General features: G+C 36.8%; 1 protein-coding gene across 4 annotated transcripts in view; it reads left to right on the forward strand.

Annotated features, from left to right (window-relative positions):
- The window catches only part of USP6NL (USP6 N-terminal like), a 167,769-nt gene that overhangs the window by 90,614 nt on the left and 58,804 nt on the right, over window positions 1–18,351 (forward strand). For all 4 annotated transcript variants that reach the window (XM_072749535.1, XM_072749534.1, XM_072749536.1 and 1 more), the window contains 3 exons: window positions 6,869–6,936; window positions 8,920–9,002; window positions 17,705–17,744. In XM_072749535.1, the coding sequence (XP_072605636.1) occupies window positions 6,869–6,936; window positions 8,920–9,002; window positions 17,705–17,744 (191 nt within the window). The remainder of the gene's footprint in view (window positions 1–6,868; window positions 6,937–8,919; window positions 9,003–17,704; window positions 17,745–18,351) is intronic.

The raw sequence follows: 18,351 nt of genomic DNA on the forward strand, positions 1-18,351 counted from the left end.
AGTGAGGTCTATGTGTGCACATCAGAGTTCAGTTTTGGACACTTTGTCTATAGTTGATTGTGATCAGTAAAAGCCAGTAAAGTCCTTACATAGTCAGAATAATATCGATATAAAATAATGTTGGTATCATTTACCTCAGTCTCAAATATTATGATGTGTGTAGGAAGGAAGTAAAAATCCTACTGTTGAAAGTGTCGAGGTCACATGAATTCATTTCTCCTATATGCCACCCAGTTCAAATGTACAAATGCCCTAAATGTACGTTTGTTTGACTGTGACTTTTATCACTTTCTGTTTTGCCTGTTCTGAGATTTCTACCAGTCCTTTCACCCTCTTTTTGGGGTCTTTTATGTATACGCTTTTACTGTATCACTAATAATATTCACTCTCTTCCTGAAGACACCTAGTTTCCCTATTATGTAGGCTGGCTACTCTCTTGGCAACTACATAGTTGGCATCTGGAAATGTCTAATTATAGTGTCCTAAGATTTCATGGATCCTGTGTCTGCCCCTCTTTTTGATTCTGTTTAAAAAAAAAAATATTCTGGCACTCGTTAAAAAGTAAAGAAGACTCTGTTCAGGATGATTGCAGTTAGTGTGGGGACTGTCGACAACAGGAAAGGGAGATCAGGCTCCCCTCCAAATGCAATAAGGACAAGTGGGGTTCATAGCCAACAGAGTAAAAGATTCAGTAGGTAGAGTGACATCAGGGTTATGGAGGTCTTTGTTACACTGACTGAAGAGGGTTCTGGGTAAAGTCAGGGCGACCAGCTGTCAGAGTGTGGGGAACAAGGCGAGCCAGGCCAGAGACAGGGTGAGGCCTCGTCAGGAAGAAGGTTAGGAGTGTGTGACTGAAGTTTGGAAAAGGAGAGAGTCACTGTCAGTTCTTTCTGTTGTTGTCTTGTTTTTCTGTAGTGTATTCTCAGATTTTTTTTTTTTTTTATTCTCAGATTTTTTAAAGAAGAAACATTTCGTAGGTAGTGAACTTTGAATCATTGTATTGGTTTCCTATCCCTGCTCTTACAAATGACCACAAACCTGATGGCTTAGAACAACAAAGATTTATTCTGTTAACAGTTCTGGAAGCCACAGTCTGAAATCCGTTTCACTGGACCAAAGTCACAGGTGTCAGCCTGGCTGATTCCTTCTGGAGTCTAGCCTGTTCTAAGTTCTGGAGACCACCTGCTTTCTTTGGCTGTGACCCCTTCCTTCCTCACAGCACTCCAACCTCTTACTTCCATCATCACACTTGTCTTAATTTTATAGGGTGCTTTAGGATTACGTTGGCCCCATCTACATGATCCAGGTTAATCTCCCCATCTCAAGAGCCTTACTTAACTGTGTCTGCAAATCCCTTTTGCCATATAAGGTACATTCACAGGTACCAGAGATTAGGATGTGGACATCTTCTGGGTGTTTGTGGGAGGGTCCTTCTTGAGCTTAGCACAACTCATAGTGTCTAGAAATGTTTTTATGTTTTTCTTCATATGTCATTGATAGTTTGGCTTGGTATAGAAGTCTAAGTTGGCGATGATTTCTTTTTCTCAGAACTTTGGAAATAGAGTTTTATTATCTTTTAGCTGCTAAGAAGTTTGGTACTAGTCTGATTCTCATTCCTCAGTATATGACTTGAAAGTTTCCCCTTTCTCTAAGCTTCTGAGATCTTTTGCTTATATTAAATATTACAAGTGTCTTAAGCTGAGTGTAAACAATGCATTAGTGTCCAGTTAAGTGTAATCAGTGTTCACAAGCATGCCTCTAACATGGCTGTTACAATTACAAAGTGGTTCCCAAATTGTAGGCCCTTGTCCATTTGAAATAAAGATCACTGAAGGGAACTGAGAAAGAATAAATAGAATAGAATAGAAAATTTCACAGTACCACACTACAGTAGTTGCACTCACTGTTTCACGAAGCATTTGTTTCACAAAACATTTGTTTGACGTGTATATGTGTGATGTGTTAAAACTTTCCAAATCCTTCCAGAATTTAACATGTATTCACTTAGTGTCTGAAACAGAAGCTGAAGTATTCATATTAAAAATTATGTTAAGATGTACAACATATTTGAGGAGAACGTTCCTACTTAGCTTTAGTTTGGTGTTTTCTATAAAATTTTTCTTTGTTGCTTCATGACAGATTTCATTAAAAGTAGTAAGCGTGTGGCTAATTTTGCAGTACAAGACGAAGGCGTGTTGTAAAGCTGCTTGTTTCAAGCCCCTGTTTGTTGTCAGATGGAATGCTGGGTGTAGGCTGGTGTGGTTCATACTTGGGACTGAAAGACATGTTTTTACCCTCAACAAACATCATCTTTGTTGGACTATCTGTAGTCCGTGTAACCACAGAAAGGTCTTTTCTTCTCCCCTAGAAACGTTTTCTTTCTTATGCTTGTTTCACAAATAGTTTAAAGTAGAGCTGCCTTCTACTTTTGAGTTTCAGTTTGTTCTAAGAATGTTTGAGGCACCATCTAACACCCCTGGTGTGCTTAAGAACTGTAAAATAATGAAATCTTGGAGTAGATAAGTTTGCTCTATGAGGACTGAAGCTGCCGTTAATTCCCAAGGCCGGACTAACTGTCTAACAAAGGGTAAAGTACTTCTTACATTGGAATAGTAGATTTATATATAAAATTAGCTGTCAGAATGTACACTAGGCAAAATGTCTGTTGTCAATTTTGATTTAATGGATTGAATTTGAAATTTAATAACTTTGACTTGCTCATTACAATTTGGGATTGAGTGATACTAAACTACAGTGCCTGCTTTAAAAAAAAATGTCGTTCAGGAGGATGCTTGATTCCTAAAAGTTGTTGTGTTTAATTTTTTAAAAGTATTTTATTTATTCATGTGAGAGAGAGAGAGAGAGAGAGGCAGAGATACAGGCAGAGGGAGAAGCAGGCTCCATGCAGGGAGCCTGACGTGGGACTCGATCCCAGGTCTCCAGGATCACTCCCCGGGCCGAAGGTGGCGCTAAACTGCTGAGCCACCCAGGCTGCCCAGTTCTTGTGTTTAAAGGGGATTGGAGGCCTTCTTAAAATGTTATACTTGTCAGTTTTTAAAACGCTTCATAAGATGCGATGGCTGTTGTTACCTTCCATTTATTTGTGCTCAGATATGTTTTCCTGTATACTTGGAGTATTTAATACAATGTCTTTTGATTTTTTACTGCTTAAAATATGCCTCTTTTCCTTTGGAATGTTGTTGTATTAGATGTGAAGTCAGTAAAAATAATTTGATTTAATTTGGCTTGAGTAATGTAATAGAGATTTTTAAAATTTAATAATGACTTGTGATGTAAGTACTGAGTAACACAACTGTCATTGTTTAATAGGTGCCTGGAACTTAGTGCACACTTGTGCACAGACACTAAACAGCTGTTAATACCCCTTTGTGGTCAGTGTTTTAGGGCAGACTCTCTGTTCTTGCAGTGGAATTTCTAAATAAGCACTCAGAATGAAGCCAAAGGGAGGATTCTAGTGTAATTCTTAATAAACTTCCCAACCATAGACCAGACAGTATGAAATATATAACTAGAGTGAATTCCGCATAGGGATATTACTTCTTACTCCAAAGATGGTTGCCTCACAATGTAGATTACTAAGTCATGTCTCTACAGTCCATGTTGGGAAGAATTGGCATTTACATTTAGTCTCTTCAAGGAAGCACGTTTGGCTGTATTTTATAAAATTAGTGCTTTTTTTTTAAAGAACCCATTTGTCAACATTACAGAATTTTCTCCACGGGGAAATGTAGCAATAAGAAATTTCTAAAGGAATGTAAAGATCCAGAACTTATTTTGTTTGATTTAGAGCCATGTCAGCTACTCTAATCATGTTAAAGTACATGATCTTTCTCTCATAAAATTAAGATACAGTTTCATTCAGTTCCAGTACAACTTCTTTTATGTAGTTAGGTTTTCCTTTCTGGAAATCTGTAGACTGGAGAGGATCTGTAGAAAGCTTTCTATCTTATAGTTCACCACAATGGTGCTTTCTTGGGATATGTTGCATCTTCTCAATTCCACACTGTTTCCAGTTCTTGCCTTTATACTTTCACATTTTTTCATTGTTAAGTAGGAAATAGGGTGGAGGCTCCTAGGACTGATAGCAGCAATGAAGGTCTGGTATAGAATACATTCAAAGAATGTACTCATGCATTGAATTTGGTCTGATCACCGTAGATATTCACACTTAGTTGTTCTGATAATGGAAATGGAATTTAGTACATAGCTTTCCTAGTTGAAGTTTAATTTCTATTAATTTGCTTTTGCTACCCTTTTGTAAAAGTGGAGTTTATGTTGTGAAGCTGGGCAACAGAGAGGGAAAAGGGGGACGCCTGGGTGGCTAAGTGGTTAAGCATCTGCCTTTGGCTCAGGGAGTGATCCCGGGGTCCCAGGATCGAGTCCCATATTAGGCTCCCTGCATGGAGCTTACTTCTCCCTCTGCTTGTGTCTCTGCCTCTCTCTCTCTCTTTGTTTTTAATGAATAAATAAATTTTTAAAAATCTTAAAAAAAAAGAAAAGAAAAAGAAGAGGGTAAAGGACTCGGTCCATAATTCTAGAGTAGGGTAATGAATATATAATTGAATTGATTATCCCAGACTCCTGACTGTATTAGTTCACTATGAAAATCTAAATGAGTCTGCATTTTTGTTATTTTATTGAACCACTATATTATTTATTCACTTTTGCCCCAAAGGATAGTATATTGATACTTTGTAGTCTGAGAAAAGCAGTGACATAAACATTTTTTCCCCAGATAAACTTTTTAAAAATTTACAAATTCCTATTTTTCCCAATTTTTACTGTTATATTGATGATCTCATTGGCCTAAATCCCTAGAGGTGGAATTGTTGAGATATGCCTGTTTTTGAGATTCTGCAGACATATTACCAAATTGCTTTTCACAAAGATTTTTATAACTGGTTAACTCTCACCTTAGAGTAAGCTACCCACGCTGTTGTCAACATTGAGTAACATCAATGCAGTTTAGATTTTATTTTTAAATTTTAAATTTAGATTTTATTTTTATCAGAGCTATACTTGGTTTTAAGAGTCAGCAGTCTTGTGCAACTTATTTTGAAAAATAGCTGACTGCCATACTCCTCCCTTCTCACAGCCCACCCCACAGAAGTAACCACCTTCCATTCCCCAGGCTGATTCAGTTTTTGTTTTCGTCCCTGGTGCTAGATGGCAGGCCTGTATTGCTCCTTCATGGTCTCCTGCTGTGGAGGGTGGAGGGCGAAGATGTGGTTACCTTCCCTACACCCAGCCTCTTCTACACGTGCAAATCCCTTCTATTCCTTCAGGGGATTAACTCCTTTCCTCAGCTTTCTGTTTAACCCCACCCTTCCCTCTCCTCAGGAGCTACCATTTGCTGGGCCTTTGAGGAAGGGGATTGAAAGAATCCCTGTATTAGTGAGTTTCAAGAAGAATGGATATAAAATATATGTTCCACCTGTCATCTTTCCCCAGAAGTCTTTTCTTGGGTCTTTAGTAATCATTTTTATAAAGTAATCCTTAAAATTATGGGCTGTGGAGTCAAGACTCTATGAATTTGAGTTTTGCCCTTTTCTTGCTTTTTGACCTTAGACAGGTTGGCTGAAATCTCTAGGCCTCGTTTTTTCGTCTGTGTGATAGAATTCATATGATATCTATTTTAGGGTGTCATTGTGAGAAATAAATGTGATAAGGCTTGTAAAGTGGTTTTCACGGTATCTGCTGCCTGGTGATACCTTACTATCTGCCTGGAAGTTAGGATACCGATAGGCTTGCGGCTGCAGTTGTTACTCTTGGGAATTTCTTGCTCATGGCCTTTGCCCAAATTTCCAGTGGAATGTTTGTCTTTTTCTTCTTGATAAGAGGTGCTTTTAATGTAGTCTGTTATTGGTCTTTTGTTTTTCTTTACAGTACTTGAGATGTGTAATCATATGCATACTATTAAATGTTACGATCTCTGCTGCTGCTGCTGTTCTCAGATTTGTGTTTCTCAAAGATACCTGGTGGTAGTAAGACAGAAGGATATGTGTGTGTGCAATAAAATTGGAGATTATCATAGTAGTTGAGACAATTGATGAGGGGGACCTCAGAGGCTAAATGAAGAAGTAATTATTTTCATCATGTAGGAGAAATAATTTTTTTTAACTCCTTAAGTATATCTTACATTGGTTTGTTTTGTGGACAAATTACCTCAATTTATAAAAGCCTTCTTGAATGTTCTTCTCATCACATACCCAGAGGGGTTTCATCTGAAAACTTAGAGCTTTTAGTTTGTTTCTACTTTTTTTTTTTTGTTTCTACTTTAATACTTACTTCTCTGAAATTAGATCCAAAATTGATTCTTGAGGGAAGATTTATCATCTCCCCTAAGTTAATGACATGTTAACAAGTCTGCTTTTTTTTGAATATCATATATACTATTGAAATGATAGATACATTGATATCTCAAAGTTGTAGTTACAGATATGTAACTTGGCCTTTTATTTTTTTATTTTTTATTTTTTTTTTTAATAATTTTATACATGCTAATATTTTTTTTAATTTTTATTTATTTATGATAGTCACACAGAGAGAGAGAGAGAGAGAGAGAGAGGCAGAGACACAGGCAGAGGGAGAAGCAGGCTCCATGCACCGGGAGCCTGATGTGGGATTCGATCCCGGGTCTCCAGGATCGCGCCCTGGGCCAAAGGCAAGCGCCAAACCACTGCGCCACCCAGGGATCCCTAACTTGGCCTTTTAAGTTTGATTTTGCTAGTTTGTCTCTTTAGGCAGTACCAATTTATTGTTTTATTTTTGTTTTCTCTTAGTTTTATAATTAATTAACTTTATGGTTCTTTAAATAATGGTTCATCTAAATTTGATCTCTCCACAGATTCGGACCAGGATGTAGCACTCAAACTTGCCCAGGAGCGAGCTGAAATAGTTGCTAAATATGACAGAGTAAGTATTTATACTTTGAGTAAGTTTTATTAGAAAAAGCATATAAATAGAAAAGGATTTTTTAAGAGCTTAAATTGTAGAAGCAGTTTGTTTATTTCATGTGACAATGGAAGTCATCTTTTTTCTCTGACTCATCTCCAGATTTTCTCTACCTCTTTCCCTCTGCTCCAGCCACTCTGGTCTCTTGTGGTTCTTCCACCACACCAGGCTTGCTCCTGTCTCTGGGCCTTTGCACTGGCTATTTCTTCTGACTAGAACCCTTGTATTCTGGATATTCTCATGCCTCATTGCCTCACCTTTCTTAGATCTTTACCCAGATGCTGCCCTCTTAGTGACATCTTCTCTGACCCCCCATCCCCAGCACTCTGGATCCCTGTTCTCTTTATTTTGCACTATAACACTTACTCTGTCAGCATACTTTGTATTATACTTTTTTTTTTTGTCTACTCTCCTAGTATCTAAACTGTGAGGGTAAGGATTTCTTTTGTCTGATTTACTCTTGTATCCAAAATACCTGGAATAGTTCCTGACTCATGCTAGGTATTCAGTAAATATTTGAATATGTCAGTATATAGAATTAAAGACCCATTTTATTTATAATTTATATATGCTATTAAAATTTTAACACAGATCTGAAAATTTGAACTTATGCATTATGTATAATCTCCCTTAGTATTTTATCTCTATGTTAGTTATGGAATCTGGTTTTTGATGCCCTAGAATATCACAGTTGTTGACAATTTACATGTCTCCTCATTATTACTTTACCTCCTGAGGTCTGTAATGGGTTGTAGGTGGTGATTTATAAATGTCATGTTTTATATTTGTATCAGTTGCATGTAATTTAATATCTGTTATTTTTGATTATTTGAGAGAATAACAGGAGCATGAAATTATAGAAAGCCATCTGGACAGTACCCTGCTCCCAAGGAGGCATACAGGCAGGCAGTGCTTCACTTAATAGTTACCTTCCTAGAGTTTGTTTTTAAACTGATTATTTGGAGCATCACAATTTCCCATTATTGTGAATAGGTTTTAGGGTAGTCTGTGAAAAACCTAATTAACTTATTTAACTGCTTAACTAATATAAAACCAATAGAACTGTCATTCAATTATGCTTGCATGTGTTTTTTTCCATGTAGTCAACACTTAGTGACTAGGCTAGCCCTCATGCAGTCATTGATCAAATATATGTAGATAGAGGGGTCCACAAGACAGGTAGGCATTGAGTTTAAAACTTGATGGATTGCTGTAGACATCTGAGGTTCCTCCTCTAATCAAAACTAGTTAACGGCCTCAGCAGTATAGAGAGAAGAGTAGCGGGTTGAGGGCAGAGCACTGGTAGTTAAGAGGGACCTATAAAGACCCATTAGAAGAGTTGGATGGTATGAGGAGAAGCAAGAGAGGCTGATGGGAGAGAGGTTGAGGAATGGGGAGTGAGCAACACTTGACAAACGCACTGAAAAGAATCTGCTAGGTAAGAACTGAACAGTGTCCACTGGATTGGACAATGACAGCTCATTTTTGACCCTGGCAAGAATAGTGTCACAGTAGCTGTGAAGTAAAGAAGGAGAAAGAAAGGTGAATAGCTTACTGTACTGAGGAGTTTGGAGGAAAAGGCAAGGAGTAGTTCTTTTCTAAGACATGTTTAGTCAAACATGTTGAAGTTTGGCAGTTTTTTTCTTGAGTCACTTTCTTACCTTTCTTGCTCTGTCTTACCCAGTTGGTTTCTCACACGAACCCAAGTCTGATCAGGACTCCACTGCATGTCATTGTTCTGTCATACAGGATCTTCTGAAGCTTGTATTGGGAAATACTGATTCTATTGCCAAAAGTAGTTTGGTTTTTTTGAAGTTAATTTAGGGTGATAATGCCTCATTTTTAACTCTTATTATTAATTCATAAAAAGTACTGTTTTGTGGTCTGTTTTGCATATTCAGTTTTATCAATTCCCAATAATACCCTTCTTTATCTCCATTACAGGGACGAGAAGGTGCAGAGATTGAACCTTGGGAGGATGCGGATTACCTTGTTTACAAAGTTACAGACAGATTTGGCTTTTTACAGTAAGTTGCATTGACTGAAAGCAAACTTATTTATTATAATGTTTCTATGGTGACCTATTATATTGATTTTCTTTATTTTTAATACCATACCTGTGAATAAGATTCCAGGACGGGTCCTGCAGTGTGCTTTTTGTTTTTCAGTTCCTGGCATTTTTAACCTCTATGATTAACATTGAACTATAGTTAAGAATACAGTCTTTAATATTTGTTGTATTTTAGTAAGAACATAAAGTGCAAAAAATGAGTTGTATTAATAATTTAGCAGAATTAAATGGAAATGAATAACAATTTATATTTCAAAAATAATTACAAAACATTTCATTTTATGTAAATGCATTTTAAAAATAATTAGCCATTAGAACTTCAGTGTTATGCAGCCTAAAAATGAACAATGAAAGGAAATACTGTTGATCTTTCCCATAGTTATAAATGCCTTCGTGTTACTGCTTCTCAAAATTAATTCCATTTATCCTTACTATGTTATATAAAGAGTTGAGAGAGGTCTAGACTACTGTAAAGTAAAGTGGCTAAAGTAATTTTGATTCTTGGAAACATCCTGCTAATGATGCCAGTTTGCCTGTTCTAGTTCTGTGTTGTTTGGGCAGATCCCTTCAGGCTATAGTTTGTTTGGGTCTGCCAGTTTAGTCGCTAATTCCTCATTCATTACTGTTTTCCAGTCTCATTTATTATAAATAGGAAAAAGCCAGAGTTTTTTTTTATTTTGATACATGATTACATTTTGAAGGAAAAAAATGTAATTTCTTGATAGTTCATAGCAGAAACTTGTAGCACTTAGGCTGTGTTTTCTATTTCTGTTGATTTTCTTGCATTTAGAAAGTATTTTTTGGTATCACATGGGGTAAACAAGCAAACAACATAAGAGAAGCAGTTCTGTGGGTTAGAGAATGTGTGTCCTTGTGGCTTCACTGGTCCCAGTTAACCCTTTTATACCTCATCTGTAAGAGAGAATCATTAACTCCTCTACATACTTTAGAGTGTAGTAGAAGCTTTGAAGAAGTAAAATGATAGAAAACTGTAGAAAGGTCTGGACAAATATAAGGTGTTATTATTATACCTAATGACATTAACATAACCAGAGTGTTCTCCTGAGTAGTTATAATTAGAAGATTTTGAACTTGAACAGAACAGAGTATTTAACTATGAGGAAACACTGTTCTTAAATTAAACCCCCACTTCCACTTTTTTTTTTTTTAAATAAATCAGACTTGGCCACAAATGTGACAGGAAATGATTACATATTTGTGTGGGTTACTGTGCAGATCTAAGGTATGTGAATGAAGTTTTAAAGGACAATTTGAGCTTTTAGCACTGTCAGCCTGAGTGGGTTCCAAACTTGGCCTGCACCCTAGAATGAGCTGGGAAATTAAAACATTTTTAGGTTCTATCCCAGATTTTGATTCAGAAAGTGCCGTACAACTCAGCTCATTTTGACCTCCTCAAGTGACTGTATATTGCAAACGAGGCATCAAAAGTCTTGTTTATATCATGAAATGACCCAATAGAGTACAGACTACATGTGAAAAACCTGTCCTTTTCAAAGGGATCTAGTGATTGCCTCCAGTCTCTTTTCTCTTTGCTTGAAACCTGTTTAGTCAGTCCATTATTCATCTTCATAATATTAGTTAGTATTTATTGAGCACTTACTATGAGCCAGGCACTGTTCTAAGCCCTTTGCATAGATGACTCATTCATTCTTCTCAAAAACTCTTGGGATAGGTACTCTTTTTTCTCTCTCTTTAGATGAAATTGGAGCAGAAAGAGGCCACCCAGCTGGTCCAAGTTGTGTTGACAGTGTCAGATGTGGGATGTAGACTGTGGCAGTCTTACAGCAGGGCTGAACTTCTGCATTTACTCCCTTTAACTACTCTACTGTATTTTAACTAAGAGAAACACAAAAGTGCTTTCAGATGCCTAGGAAGAAATTTAAAGGTGATCACTTGTATGAAGGTATAGTCAGCTAGCTAAGCTCACCACTTTGAAAATGAAGCCAGTTGGTACCAGTTCCCCTACTATCACACTGATTTTTAAATTTATACTGTGGTGCAGTCCTGAAGCATCCAGCACAAATGAAAATAATGAAGCATAGAAATGGATTTTAGTGTAATGTTAGGCTTTGTTGATTTGCACCAAAGTCATTGATTTTTGTTACAGTGCCTAATTTGAGTAAAACACTTTCTTCAGATGTTGCTGCTGGTGCCTTCCATTGCTTGTCATTGTAGCCTGAAGTTTTTTTTGCACTATTTAATAAAGTCACTTGGCATAGGCATTTAGATATTGCTTTCTGTTACACCTTGATCAAAGAGCATTTATTTCTGCTACTTTAGTTCTTTGCAGTTTTTGATTGGTTCTATGGTGAAATTGGGTTTTAATTGTCAATGTCAATACAATACAATGGCCAAAAGTAACTTTGTAATCTTCTCTGAAGACTGCTGACTTCATATCTAATTATAGTTTTAGTAACTTAAATTACTTGTTTATGATATGTGACAGTATTCACTTCACAAGTGAGGTATAGGGCTAACTGGGCTTTATAAAAGATTTCACAATAAATATAAAAACTGTTGCCAAAACAGCTTGGCTTGATGCTGCAACAGGAAAGTCTTTGTTTAGGATTCAGAAATGGGGAGTTATCCCTGGTCCAAATGCCTGTGACAGAGTTACATCTGGAAAATGGAGAAATCAAGCTTATTTAAGAGAGAAATTTCGAAATTTGAACTTTCAACATTTTTATCAAAAATAGGCACAGTCTGTTCTGCTTGGAATGCTTGGAATTTGGATAATGATAGATACAGCATTTAGGTCAGAAGTTATTAATAGAAGTAGAAGGGAATTGTGTCAAAAAAAAGATAAAATTAAGACCAACCTTCAGGTTTTCAGTTAATCAACACATATATATTTATAAAAGTTAGCAGATTGTCTGTAATATACTAGGACTATATAAATATTTGAAAGCCAAGATAAAGGTGTTTTTGTTTTTAAAGAACCTCTGTTTAATGACAATAGCTTGAGAACTTCCTACTCATCTAATCCTTTTGATTACAGTAAATCTAAACTTAGACACAGTTTACTACAAAAACAAAATTTAGTCTATATATTCGACTTACTGATTTTAATAAGTTCAGTTTTAGTTTCCAAGTGAAAGTTTATCTCACAGAAATATGTCACCTGACATATTGAAAATTACAGGTACATAGACTCTAGTTAATAATTCTTTTTAGTTTATACCAGATGAAAACAGTTTGAGTAAAGGCCCCTTTCTTTCCAGGAATGACTGTGTTGTTGTTTTTCTTAACTGTGTTTCTACGAGGCATAGCTTCTTGCTGCCAGCTTGGCATTTTCTTTTAGCAACTTCTATGTACCTCTTTCCTTTAGAGGACAGACCTTTGTTTTTTAAAGTGGGGGTAGGCAGACATATTCTGTGAGGAGCCATATAGGCAATATTTTTGGTTTTGTGGATCATATAATCTTTGTCATAATGATTCAACTCTACTGTTGTGGCATGAAAACAACCACAGACAATACATTAATGAGTATGGTGGTGTTCCATTGAAACTTTATTTACAAAAACAGGCAGTGGGCCAGATTTGATCCACAGGGCTTAAGTTTGCTGACCTAAAGGAATACTCTGCACTCATCCAGACTTTGGTCTTTCCTTTCTTCTACTTGGAGAACATTAAGAGACAAGATGAAGATGCATATATGTATGCAGGCATGTGTTCACCCTTCTTTCATACATCCATTCAGCAATGTTTAGTACTCTCCTTCAGCCTGCCGGCCATGGTGCTTGAGGCTGGTGCAGTGCTTTTACATTGTGTGTTTTAGACATTGTGTGTAGCTTTTGGTAAAGCAACAATCCCCTGCTTTCTCCCTAGAAGGCTGTAAAAATTAAGCAAGCCATCACAGAAATTTGAGGAGGAAAAGTTCTGTGGCAATCAGTGTTGTGCACACAGCAGATTTTGTATAAAGGATTTTGGGTATGGAGCAATAATAATGCAAGAAAATCCATATAGGAAAACCTGGCCACATTCTTGCTCTTTGATCATCTAAGGCATCTCAAGACTGTTTTCACAATTCAGCATCCATCGAATAGGGAGGGAATGGACCTCATCATGGATAAGGCCACATAAGACAGACTCACAGCTAACATCAGATCCAGTGGTGAGAAGCTAAAGCTTTTCCTCCAAGATCAGGAACAGGACAAAGATGCCCACTCTTGTCTCTTATTTACATAGTACTAGAAGAAGTAAAATTGTCTCTATTTACAAATGAAATGTTCTTATATATGGAAAACCCTAAAGACTCCACCAAAAAACTATAGAACTGATAAATGAATTCTGTAAGATTGCAGCATACAAAATCAATATACAAAAATCGATTGCATTTTTATACATAGTAAAAACTATCAAAAAGAAATTAAGACAATAATCCTGTTTATAGCTGCATCAAAGAGAATAAAATAGCTAGGAATCAATTTAACCAAGGACAAAAAGACTTATACTCTGCAAACTACAAGACGTTGATGAAAGAAATGTAAGCTTATACAAATAAATAGAAAGAAGTTCCATACTCATGGATTGGAAGAGTTAATTTTGTTAAAATGTCCATACTACCCAGAGCTATCTACAGATTCAATGTAATACCTATCAAAATGCCAATGGCATGTTTCACAGAATAGAACGTGTACAGTCCTAAAATTGATATGGAACCACACAAAGACCAAAATAGCTAAAGCAATCTTGAGAAACAAGAACAAAGCTAGAGGCATCACACTTCATGATTTCAAACTATATTACAAAGCTCTGGTTGTCAAAACATTATGGTATTGGCATAAAAGTAGAGACATAGGTTGATGCAGAGACCTATGCATTGAATTGAGAGTCCAGAAATAAACCTATGGGTGTATGGGCAATTAATTTATGGCAAAGCAGCCAAGAATATAAAATGGGGAAAGGACAGTTTCTTCAGTAAGTGGTGGTGGGAAAACTGGGTAGCCACATGCAAAAGAATGAGTGGATTAAAGTGCTTGGAGGTAAGACCTGGGGCCATAAAATTCCTAGAAGAAAATATAGGCAGTAAGCTCCTCGAAATCAGTCTTGGCGATGATTTTTTTGGATCTGGTACCAGTAGCAGAGGCAACAAAAGCAAAAATAAACAAGTGGGACCACATCAAACCAAAATGCTTTTGTACAGCATTAAAAGGGCAACTTACCAAATGCGAGAAAGTATTTTCAAATTAGATATCTGATAAGGGGTTAATATTCAAAATATGTAAAGAACTCATACAATTAAGTAGTAAAAAACCGTCCAATTAAATAATGGGCAAAGAACCTAAATAGACATGTTCCCAAAGAAGACATATAAATGGCTACCAGACACATGAAAAGATGTTTAACGTCATCAGTCATCAGGGAAATGCAAACCAAAATCACAATGAGATATCACCTCATACCTGTTAGAGTAGCTATTATCAAAAAGACAAGAAATAACAAGATTTGGCAAGGATGTGGAGAAAAGGGAACCCTCATGCCCTGCTGGTAGGAATGTAAAATGGTACAACTACAATGGAAGACCTTATGGAGGTTCCTCAAAAGATTAAAACAGAACTACATATGATGCAGCACTTCTACTTCTGGGTATTTATCCAAAGGGAATTTACTATGTCAACAAGATTTTATACCCCCTTGTTCATTGCAATATTGACAATATTATTTACAATAGCCAAAACATGGAAACAACATAAGCTGTCCATTGATGGGTGAATGGATTAGGAAAAAACACACACACAGAGGCATAGAGGCATCTTATTTAGCCACAAAAAGAATGAAATTTTACCATTTATGATAACGTGGATGGACCTTGAGGACATTATGCTAAGTGAAATAAATCAGATAAAGACAAATACTGTATGCTATCATTTATATGTGGAGTCTAAAACAAAAAAATGAACTCACAGATACAGAGAACAGGTTGCTGGTTGCCAGAGGTAGAATGGAAGTGGCGGTAGTGGGAGGTAAGCAAAATGAGTGAAGATAGTCAAAAGGTATGAATTTCTAGTTATAAGGTAAGTCAGTCCTGGGAATGAAGTATACAGCATGATGACTAAAGTTAATAATACTCTACTGTATAATTTGAAAGTTACTAAGGGGGTAGCTCTTAAAAGTTTTCAGCACAAGGGAAAAAAAATAGAAAAATATGTAGCCATGTGTAGTGATGGATGTTAATTAAACAATGTAGTAATAATCAATTTGTGATATATACGTATATCAAATCATTATGTTGTATACCTAAAACTAACACAATGTTATATGTCAGGCAAAAAATTAAAAAAATGCGTATGAAAAAAGACTTGGTTAGTAGGAATTTAGTAACTGTTTGGGGGTACGATGGCATTCCTGCACAGGCAAGCAGATCCTGGTAGAGTTGTGACAGGCCAAAAGGAAATAATGTAAAATATCAAGGTGGAGGGAAATCCAACACCAAGTCTCTCTACTTTTGCGTAGTGCCTAAGGCTGACTTTGGTTGTGTGTATATTCCTGCATCTCTCTTTCCAGAGTTTTTTTTAGTAGGATGGTTCAATGTTAAGGTGGGGTGGGATGCTGAGAGCAGTCCTGTTTCATCTTGAATTTCACAGGTGCCTTCTGTAGGACCTGACTGACACAGGCCACATAGCCTGAGCAGATGGGTGATCAGCTCCATTCCATAGACAAGTGCAAAACTTCGTTCTGATTCAGTGTTGGGAATAGGCATAGTGCAGTTTGTTAGTCTTGTTTAGTCAATAGGGGGACACCAAAGAAATGTACCCAGCACCTTCCTTTGGTAAGCAGCTAGAGTTGGCACTTCATTTGCCGTTAGGAAAGTTCAAAGAAACGGTTATCAGGATCTTCTCACATCTGCTGTACTAAAAGTTACTCTTGCCTGGGGCAGCCCACTCACCCCAGAAATACATTCTTGGTGTGCACAAAGGGTGTCAGGTGTTCTTGTTCTTTCAGGGTGTCCCTGCTGACCCTATGCACCTAAGAAATTATTTCCAGGGGTGTCGATAAGCTCTTTTCTGCCAGTATGGAAGAATGGATAGATGCACTTTTAAATTGGAAGTTACATCATGTGCCATTCATACATCATTGGCTCTAGTAAATTAGGATTACAGATTAGCAGGGAAGTGTAGACTATGAGCATAATGAAAGATATAAAAAAACCAAGGTGTCACCTTCAATAAAGGTGAGTGGACACTTTACATTAAAAAACAAAAGATGTATTAAATCCTCAAAGGTTTTTTTGTTTTGTTTTGTTTTGTTGTGTTTTTTCCTTCTTGAGAATTGGTTTCTCAGCCTTTTCTTCATATACTGCTGTACAACCTGTAGATCTTGTTCATCTTCATTTGAACCCACAGGACTGGGGAGGGGGAATTGAGCATCTCTGCCTTGGCTAAATGACTGTGACTAAGAGAAATGTTAGCTTTCTTATCTTTGAAGTGAGGGGTTTGGACTCTCCAAGATCTCTTCTGGCTGTTAAACTTTGTCAGTTCCATTGCTATACATTGGTTTGTGGTTCACCCAAGGCCTCTTCAGAGTAGCCAAAGAGTGCCTTTAAACATACTGGCCTCTTGAATACTAATGTGTTGTACTCTTAAAAGTGGTATTATGTGGTTCAAGAGAGGCTAAGACAATAATCTGTGTGATTGCCAAAATAGGAGTACTACTGAGGTGGCAATTCAAAGCATAGATCTTTGGTATGGATAGCTCGTTGTTACTGGTGGTTCATACAGCAGTCTTAGCACGTTTTCAGTTAGAGCTGATACCACGGTATTACTGTATCAGAGAAATGAATTTGATCTTTTGTACATTTAAAAATCTCAAGCCATTTAAGTTTTGACAAGTGAAGTTTTCCTGATTTAGAGAATTAGATTTTCCTTTTTAACTCATAAATCCACTGGAGGCTTTTTTGTTTCCTTATAACATTTTTTAAAACAATTATTTGTTATAGGCCATAGTTAGAGCCAGAGAGAGGAGATGATGATGTAGAGTAGAGGTTGCCAAACTATGGTCTACAGTCACATTCAGTCCACCACCTGTTTCTGTAAACGTTTTGTGGGAATAAAACCACATTCAGTGGTTTTATTATCTGTGTCTGCCTGTGCAATACATCATAGTTGAATAATTATGAAAAAAACTGTATGGTCTGCAAAGCTTAAATGTATTTACTGTTTAAATATTTGCCTTTGCAGAAAAAGGTTGCTGACTGCTGATCTACAGTAGTGTTGTCCAGTAGGACTTTCCTGCAGTGGTGGAGATAGTCTTTCTATATACACACTGTTGAAAATGATAGCCTTTATCTGCATGACTGTCATACACTTGAGCTGGGGCTAGGGTGAGACTGAAAAACTGAACTGTTCATTTTATTTAATTTGAGCCTAATATTTAAGATTTAAGAAATAGCCACATGTGGCTGGAGATGATTGTCTTGGAGAGTATATGTCTAGAGATTTGAAGATAGGGGACCTTGTGGGTTTAGAATCGCTAATTGTTTTCTGTTGAATTTGGTAGAATGGAAGCTTATGTAATGTGATCCATCCTTGTGATGATGATAAATGGTTATATATCCTATGTACTTATAGATACATAATTCTTTAAAAATCTCACTATGATTTCAGCTATTTCACATATTCTATATTTCCTTTGCAGTGAGGAGGAACTCCCGTATCATAATGCAGCTATGGAACGGGTGAGTCTGGCTCTGCATGTGTTTATCATTACTGGTGAATCCTATTTATCAGAGGAATAAAATCTCCACCTTTGTGATTGCCATGCTATATGTAAATGGTGCAGGCATCCTAATTTAACCCAAAGTATATCACTGTAAGAAAGTAATTAACGGTGAAACAATTTTAGGAGATTTTTGGAACTTCTGATAAATATCTGAAAAAAAAAGAAAGGTAGCAGTTACTAGAGACTTGTATTCTAGAAAGTTCTCAGTCTAGGAGTGCTTTGAATGTAGAGCCTTTGAAGAGCACAGGTGCTCGGGGCCTTCCTCAGTCTGTTAGGTCAGACTCTGGGCAGGAACCCAGGTAGGTCATTTGCAGAAAGCTTTACTAGCGAGTCTCATGCACTCTGTAGCTAACAAAGCAGGATTCTAGACCAGTGGCTTTGTGAAATAGAACTATTCCATGAGGTTGTAACCAAATTTCCTACAAACAGCAACAACAACCACAACAATAGAAGTTTGCTTTAGTCAAATAAGTCTATTGGCTTCTAAGGACTTCAAGAAACCTCAGGATAGAAAACCTGTAATTTTTTTTTTTTTTTTAAAGTCAGTGTGTCCCTTGTTCACA

The sequence above is a fragment of the Vulpes vulpes genome, chromosome 2 (genome assembly GCF_048418805.1).
Source record: "Vulpes vulpes isolate BD-2025 chromosome 2, VulVul3, whole genome shotgun sequence".
NCBI classification, from domain to species: Eukaryota; Metazoa; Chordata; class Mammalia; order Carnivora; family Canidae; genus Vulpes; species Vulpes vulpes.